At 42.8% G+C, this 8,887-nt stretch overlaps 1 protein-coding gene across 2 annotated transcripts in view; it reads left to right on the top strand.

The window, feature by feature from the left end:
- Positions 1-8,139, top strand: part of LOC119728774 — a 35,498-nt gene extending 27,359 nt beyond the window's left edge. For both annotated transcript variants that reach the window (XM_038201155.1, XM_038201154.1), the window contains exons 14-17: positions 420-552; positions 1,019-1,220; positions 1,534-5,827; positions 6,121-8,139. In XM_038201155.1, the coding sequence (XP_038057083.1) occupies positions 420-552; positions 1,019-1,220; positions 1,534-5,827; positions 6,121-6,285 (4,794 nt within the window). In that variant the 3' untranslated portion in view covers positions 6,286-8,139. The remainder of the gene's footprint in view (positions 1-419; positions 553-1,018; positions 1,221-1,533; positions 5,828-6,120) is intronic.
- The last annotated feature ends 748 nt before the right edge of the window (positions 8,140-8,887 follow it).

Here is an 8,887-nt window from a genome sequence, read left to right on the forward strand (position 1 = left end):
AACGTATGCTGTGATTATAGGCCGTGACAGAAAAAAGTCAATGAGTTTAAAGGATTACCAGAATAAACAAACTAGTACATGTTCACTTAGAAAAATTGTTTAGTTGACTTGATTGAATAGATTGTATATGGTGTGCAAGAAACGTGTTAGAAAAATTTGGATCTAGTTGTGAGGACTTTCTACTGTCCCCACAGCATCTGTTGTCCCCACAACAACTATCGTTTATTGGGTGTATGGTCCTTACAACTATAGAATGAGTATGGGTGTGTGCAAATTCAGGGGAACAGCTGTGATGTGGCTAAAAGTTTTAGTTGTGGCGGACTTATGATTGTCTTGTGATTGCCTTGTGATATGTCTTGTGATTGACTTGTGTTTGACTAGATAACATATCTGACTAATGAACTTTGTTTTCACAACAGCCGATCGTGCTACTGTTAACTCATGATGACGGTTACGACATGGTGACTCTGGTGAACGGTTACTACAGACTCTTTGTTGATAACAGCCGATCTCTACTGCCATCCCATTACTCACACTCACAAGAAATAGAAGGTGGGTTTCACTTCATACTCTCCCCAGAATAATCTAATTCCACCAGCTTGAAAGTGGATACGAAAATTCACACAGAACATGCTAAGCACTTACTGTCTGATAGTAATTCTCTAGACTTTCTGCTAGGCCATCTACTTTTAATATCAAAGGCTTCAAAGCACCCTATCCAATTTCATATAAAATGTAGCGCTAGGATATTATTCTCTACAGAATATGTGAAATATGATTGCCAAATAACTCATTGTGGTGTTGTATTAATGCTGATTTTCAAACCTGTTTCATTTTCAGTGCGAATGTACAGTATCTCATTGAAAGTAGTACACAACATGTTGGCTGACACTATTTTACTTGACATGCATGTAAACACCTTTAGGAATGAAGACAATCAGTTGAAATCCCGACAAAATTCATTTCCAAGAGTTATATTTGCTTATTTTGTAATTGTCTGCTTTTTGTCATCATGCAGCGCCAGCCTACCACAGCAAACACCGTGTTATCTTAGCAGAGTGGAACTACCCCAACGATCTAGTGTCTGAGCTGATCCGTGGCTCAGAGGAGGAGGGTGGGCAGAGTGACTGGGATATCAGTCGGGTGGGGGAAGGGGAGTACCTCGCTGACCTGTCCATGGGACCGCCGATGTATGAGGAGGATGTCGCTTACATCAATAGGTAGGTTTCACGGTTCTATCAGGTGGCTTGATTAGTGTGGCACCCAATGCCACATTAATTTAAATTGGCCTGCCGATCCGGGCACGGTTGGTGTTTGAGTGGCAAAGACTTGTGAATGAGTAAGCAGGAGGTTATGGGTTGAAATATTTGTTCATTCTTTCTTTTTTAATTCTTCAAATCATGTCTCACCAAGACTAGAAGTTTGAAGGATTCATAGTTGCTCGGGTTAAACAAGTTAATTAAATATCTTGCTGTTTAAGCAGCATGCATTTTGATCGATGTCTGACAGTAATGACTTGGTATTTTTTTCTAGATTAAAGTCACAAGGACGGTACCATCCTCTGGAAGCAGCTGGGGGTCAGCCTGATGGAGCCGTCATGTCCTTTACCATCTATGAAGAGAGGGAGGAGGAAGAAGATGACCAGGCCCTCCACAGGAATGCAAACAACTCGCTAGACACCAGCAACCTGTCCAAGTCCGACACCAGCACCATCTCCTCTTCCTCCTGGAGTGACAAATCACTAGACCTTGCCCATCTCTCAGACATGGTGGAAGACATGTTTGAGATGAAGACTCCAGATGGTGGGCAAGAGGACAGTCCCAGACCCCAGGAGAGTAGGCTGGAGATGACTATTGATGGCTCAGATGAGAAGGTCTTCCAGGAAACCAGAGAGGACCAGGCTGGCAAGACAGAATGCAGGAAATCGCTGACCAAGCATTTTGATGTGAGCGATTCAGTTGCTATGTATTCACCTCTGGATGAGGACAAAACTAATGGGCAAGTGAAGCTACTCCATTATGCTATCTACAATGACGACAGCTTGATCCCGGTCAAAGAAATCCACCAGTCAGTCACAGAAGATGACACAGATCTTTGGAAAAGGGATGAAGAAGGAAACAGTGATTTTCGTACAACCATGGTATCCCCACCAGATGAGAATGTGGTCGGACAGAAGACCATGTTGACAACTCAGGACTCTGTGATTCTTGCTCATTGCAGAAAGATCAAGTCAGAGGAGGAGAACCCAGAAATAAGTGAAGATGCAGATCACAAGGACTCAAAGATGGAGGCCTTCCGCAATTTTGCATCGTATTCTAATTCAAGCGTGGATAGTGACATTGTAGACCTTACCCAGGTGTCATTTACAGACAGCTCAGCAGGAGAGGACTCCCCATGTTCACAGACAAAAGTGGAGATCCCTCCAATAGACCTGTCTGGGGTGTACTCAGTTGACACTGAGATGGATGATCATCAAGAACATGTCAGAGGGACTTCTGATTCCCCAGTGCCAGTGTCCATCATTGACCTCCCATCTCCAGATCTGGATGAGGATGAGAAGGCAGACCAGGCCCACGGCATCCAGCTTGCAGCCCTGGACGCCATAAGTGTCAGCGTCAACCAGAGAGGAGAGCTTCTGGAACGGTCTGTGCACCGAGACCCTGAATGTGAGTCAGATTCAGGAAATGAGACCATCTCCTCTGAAATCATCGATAATGGTGTAACAGATGAGCCGGGTGCAAGTCACTCCCCCTCTGATTATTTCAGCATGATTGGAGGTCGGAGGTCGACAATGGAATCTGTTGACCGGGACCCAACGCCGACCCCAGAGCAGACTGGAGAAAATCGAGATCAGGACAGTCCTCCTAACCTTGTGACATCCTGCCTGGGATCGGATACGGACAGTGTATCTACCCTACATGGCAGCAGCCCTAACCTCAGTGCCCTTGAAGGTCCAGAGAGAGCAAGTGACAATCAAGAACAAGTAGATAATGAGGATAGTATAGATGACCTTATAGCCTCATTAATCATCTCTCCCCCTCCACTTGTGGAATCAATTGAGCTTGATGAGGAATTGCTTAACGCTGTTATTCCACCGCCTCCAGTTTCAGACTTTGACATTGGGCTTATAGATTCGCTGATAGTTCCCCCACCACCCAAATCCCCTGCAACCTCTCCTCCAACATCGCCACAAAAATCTCCTGCTAAAGCACAAAACTCAGGAGATTGCCGTTACAGCACTACGGTAATGATCAATTTGACAGGAGGGAAAGCACTAAGCCAGGAGATCAAAGCCCTTGAGACAAAGCTACCAGAAAAGAGACAGAAGAATAACAGTACTCCAACATGCAGTCCCAGAGAAGTTAGTCCTGTCAAGCAGCAGGCATCAGCTGCTTCAGAAAGGACAATGTCACCAGTCAAGGCTAGTCCACGTTCCCCTGCTAAGATTCAGGCATCCCCAAGTGCTGGAGAACCCCGCCCTAGTCTTTCCCAGGAGAAAGGCAGACCTCAGAAAATCAATTCCAGCATGATGTCCTCCAGCCAAGACAGTGGCTTCTGCCAGCTGGAACCTGGTGACCTAGATCAAAGGGGAGCAGTTACGATGGTTGTAGAAGATCTCAGAAAAACTGAACAAACTGCACATGAAGAACAGAGTGGAGGTCAAGAAAAAGAAATCGTGCATCTCAGGGATGAGGAAAGATCAAACATTGATATCAAAAGCTGTGGAGATGACAGATCTCTTGATGGAGATGGATTTGGTGCTGTAAAGACTCTACAAAACTTGTCTGACTCAGTGTCTGCTGGTGAAGACAAAATTGGAATGAATGCTGAAGGTGAATCTAAGAGTGAGCTTCAAGAAGAAATCCAAACCTTTCAGTTGAAAACAGAGCCACCTGAAGCAAAACCTGCTCCAGTTGTGCCCCCTAAACCAGCTGTGAGACCCAAGATGTCACGCCAAGAGAGCGTGGATAGTCTGACTGGTGGAGATTTTGATACATCAGAGCCCTCTGAGAAATTAGAGCCGAAGAAGACTTCCCAGAATTTACCCGTGCCTCCTCCAAGGAAGAGATATTCTCCAGGATTAGCCAAGAAATCCTTCCCATTCGAAGCAAGACAGGATGAAAATGGCCAGCTGAATTCCAAGGCTGTCCAGAGATCACTGTCCCTGAAGATAAATCAGGAAAATGGAGAATATCTGAGAAAGATTGAAGAACCAGTGAAGTCAGTAAAACGGTCCTCATCCTTTGCACAAGGAGGTCTGCATCAACATTCGTCAAGAATCACCTCTCCTGGCGAAGATGGGGATATGCATCAGGATACGGATAGAGAAAAGGATGGGACCCTTGGAACAGGAGAAATAGAAAATAATGAGACAAGACAAAAACCAAATGTTAAGACTGCCCTTGGTCCCCGATTATCTGGAGACATAGAGCTGAGACATGTCAGTGAAGGCATCCGGCCAATCATGAGAAGCAATACTTTCTCAGCTAGTGGTACTCCAGAGTTACAGAGGATCAAAAGGCAAGCTCCGCTCCCTCCCCCTAAGCCAATCAAAAAGAAAGAATCGCCATCCTCAGAAGCAATGCAACTGTCGCCAAAAGAGAAACAAAGTTTTAGAAACTCTATCTCGTCATCCAGCCCCTCATCCATCACCAAGTTGTTGTCTCCGAAAAGAAGTTTTTCCTTCCTTAGGGGCTCAAAACCTTTTTCAAAAGGGAGCAGTAAAGCTGAGGAATCTGTCCTGCCATCCTCAACAACGAAGGAGAAAAAGGAAACAAGGAGGCCCAGACCGTTGAGGGCATTCAGGTCACTGTCTCGTAAAGACTCTTATGATGTTTCCATGTTTGATCACAAGCGAGACAAATCTGGCGAACCCACCTTCCGAGAATCCTCATCACTGCGATCTGTTGGAGGCCTGCAGCGGCCAGATTCTCTTAACATCAGTGACAATGCTGAAGAGATTGAAGCAATCTCAAGCTCATCAGTCAGTCGTAGAGTGTCCCTTTACGAGTCCAGGTCAAAGTCTCAGGACTCGGACAATTCAACCGTATCAGCACATCCTCAACTCCGGCAGAGCCAGTCTCTCGGACGAGCATCAGGTCGACCAGTCTCCTACCCATCCTCACCTCAAAAGTATCCGGGTCCAGGTTCTATACATGCATCCCTACCCAAACGTCCTCCTCCTCCCAGACCCAACAATCCACCAGCCTCCCCAAGAAAAGCCATGTATCCATCAGATGAGTCGCTCTCCTCGTCATCATCAGAGGTGCTCCCCTCTCCTGTCCCTCTTCCAAGTCCAAGTGGCTATGATAGAGACAGTACTGATTCAGATGACTTCTCCTCACCTCCTCCCCTCCCAGTATCCTTACCCCCAGTGAAATCCAGACCAAGAGCCCTACCAGAGCACTTCATCCCACCTCCATCATTCAAGTCCCCTAAATCCAGTGCATGCTCGGGCTCTGACCTGGCCACTACCGATACCTACACTGTAGAGCTGGAGAGCAAAGAGTACACAGGGAAGCATTCCGTCCCCGAGGCTCTGGGGGACATCCAGCTCCTAATCGTAGAGCTGCAAGATTGCATTCAAGCAGAGGAGTCTGTGCCTAGCCTGATGCAGTTCAAGCTGTCCAAGGACTCCTTGATCTCCGAGGTCCGTGAGTTCACCAGCAATACCAAGATGTTGGTTAGCAGTGCTGGGCAAACAGAGGAGCAACTGGTGAGGAGCATCAACAGCAGCATGCACACCTTAGCAAGACTGTGCTCAGATGCACAACAGATGATGAAGGCCATGGTGTCAGTCATGCAGGCAACAAATCTTGGAAACAAGGTGAGATTTTGGAGAAGACGCAGTCATGTGATGGCAAAGTATCATATTATCAAATCAGATGTGGTCATTCTTTTAACAATGAAAAATTATATCATTGCTTGACATTAACTTAAAGATTCACAGCTGATATCTGGAGTAAAGCCAGCGCACATGCTTGCACAACCATCTTTCCCTATTAAGGACAGCCATTACACACCACAAAATGTGGCTTTGTTTAGTAATAGATCTATGTTGTTGCATGTTGATAAACAAGTGACCATTTTTATCTTGTCATTTTTAATTTTCCCCCTCAGACAAAAGAAGTAGCAGTCAACTTCAGCTCCATCCTCTCTGCCGCTACTGAGGCTCATGGGAAGAACCTCAATGATCCCACAATGCAACTGTTGCTCCGTCAAGCCCAGACAATGGCGGCCATTTTGTCAGCCCTGATGCGCACTTTACGCATGCTCCAGAGCTAACGGCTCCTTTTTTTTTTAAACCACTGTACATGGTTTTGTACAGAATGAAGTTTTTTTTTTTAATACCTGAGCTTTTAATTGTATAGGCTTATTATAATGTTATGTCATTTTGTGCTCATAAAGGGCACCCAAGCTACAAACCGTTTTAAATTAGTTCAGAAAATATTCTAAAAGTACACAGATTACCTATCTTTATCCCAATTACGGAATATATGTGAGCTTTTTATCCCCTGCAAAACATTGTTTATGGTTACAAAGTGGAAAATGCTTACATTTCTTTGAGGCACATTGTTACTTAATGTCATTAATGTGTCAAAAATGGTCATGTCTTGTGTATATGTCACTGAACTGGCACATTTTGCCAGTTATTCTCTGACACTGTAGATTTTCTAACAGGAAATGACCATAGAAAAAAAAATTAAAACCCTGAGCACACTACTGAAATGAAAATCAGATAAATATCAGAAGCCTTGAACTGAAGTGGATGTACATCTATCCAATTGAAGATGAAAAGATAAAAGCCTCCCTACTTCAGTCTACAACAATACCTTCTTCAGAACAAAACCTGGGGAAATATTATTATTGCGTCGTGGCAACGGGCACTCCAGGTGGATTGGAGTGGTTATTGAGCCTGAGATAATGTAAGGCTCCCTCCTTCTTTGGGGGAAGATAGAGAAGTGTAAGGACAAATCAGTTCAAGAGGGTCGGTGAATCAGCGGCATGGAGGGGCCCGAGATGATCACTTGACCCAGCACAGGTGCAGATCAGGGTCCTATTTGAGGAAGCTACATAGCTGAAAAAGAGCACAAATAGCTGAGATCCAGTCTCATGCAGTATACATTGCATGATGTTTTGCTGGTAACCTGTTATTTTGCTAAGCGAATATATTCTGTGCTTAGCAGTTGGCCTCGGAGACAATCACTGGGCATTGAATATCAAGCACTTTGACCTTGCGCTAACCTTTTTCCCATTTTTTTGTTCGTACTTGTGTATTTTGTCTGGTAGGGTCAAGAGGGTATCAGGAAATTGATGCTCTTTTTTGGTCTTTGTAGACCACATGTTGGTGTTCAGTTCCAAACAGACAGCCTTGAGATGCCTATGAATAATGTAATCACTATTTAACGTTGGTTTGGTTGAAATACCGGACAGTTATTCCCACGTCACTGTACAACATTAATATTCAATTGGATGCTCTCACAAAACAGATTCCATATAGAGGTATTGGTTTTATAAGGTTTGCTTGTGTCCAGTCAAAGTATGACTTTGTTTTTGTAAGTGGACTGCACCAGAAGTTATCTTAAGTGGTTTTTTTACAAACTCAAAAAACCTTTGCCAGTCAAATGGATCGAATGAACGTTTCTGACATTGCTTTATTAGACCTGTCTGTTATTATTTGGCCTGACCATCTTACAGACGTCACTTGTGCCTAGAACCAGGTTATGACCTGTTTAGTGTCTTTTTCTTGAAATTTTTAACTACACATGCAATGTATCAATTTTGTGTATCAATTTTGTGTCACAACGAAGGGGTTTTCATAAAAGCTATTTATTTCCTCATTTTTAAATTTTTATGTTTTTTCCAATTTCTGGACTTTTAATCCAATTGCTTAGTTTTACTGTACACATTGTTGTGAATAAATTGTAAATATCATCTTTTTTTACACACCCATATATATGTACAATTGAAATGATAACCGTACTTTTGTATATTTTAGAAACCTCTTTCAGAGAAACAAATATGACTTATTTAATGTTTGAATTTAGCATCTTTGAAAAATTTGTATATTCTGTGATATTCTTGTGTGCCTAAATCACAATAGAAATGATGTAATTAATCTTTAAAAAACTTAATGTAGATGTGTGTGTGAAATAGTTTTGTATGTGTTTTAAGCTGTATATATTTCTTACAATAATCACGTATTCAATGCTCTCGATTGAAGAAACAAATGCATTTTCTTTTATCTAACCAGAGTATTACATTTATGGAAAATAGTGTTTTCCAATGTGTTTTCCCACTTTCACCATGCACTTTGGTTTGTGCTTTTCACTTACTGTTTTTTTTTACCTGATGTATTATTTTTGCATAATTGCATTGTAAGTGATTTAATCATGCTGTAAATAATCTTGCAACAGTTAATATTTTAATTCTTTCTCCCTCATTATATTGTTTGTTTGTGCAAATGTAAGGGGTAGGCAAGTTGCAATGTACCACGTATTCATTTTCTTTTTAAAAAAATCTTTATAGAGTGTATTTTCCCTTTTTACGGTCAGTGTATTTGTACATAAAAATCGGTTTTATTTTGTAATAGCCGGGGGAAAAATCAATGTTTACTATGGGTAGTCACATTTATGTTTTGATGTTCTCGATACTAAGGGAACCACATCTTTGTGTAAAGACACGTTGTCCTCTTGGCACATGGACGTTATGCAAATGTCGTTGATAATCGATTGTGCCTACATTGTAATGCAGTTCGGGATCGCCTTAGTACATACAGCAACGGGCCGTAAAATGTGCCTGTGTCGTTTATACACCAATATTATTTTGTGCGATCTGCACACCATACCTGATAAACCCGCCAACCGGTTGCTAAGACTCACCGGTT

Source organism: Patiria miniata, unplaced genomic scaffold, assembly GCF_015706575.1.
Source record: "Patiria miniata isolate m_02_andy unplaced genomic scaffold, ASM1570657v1 HiC_scaffold_20, whole genome shotgun sequence".
Taxonomy (NCBI): Eukaryota; Metazoa; Echinodermata; class Asteroidea; order Valvatida; family Asterinidae; genus Patiria; species Patiria miniata.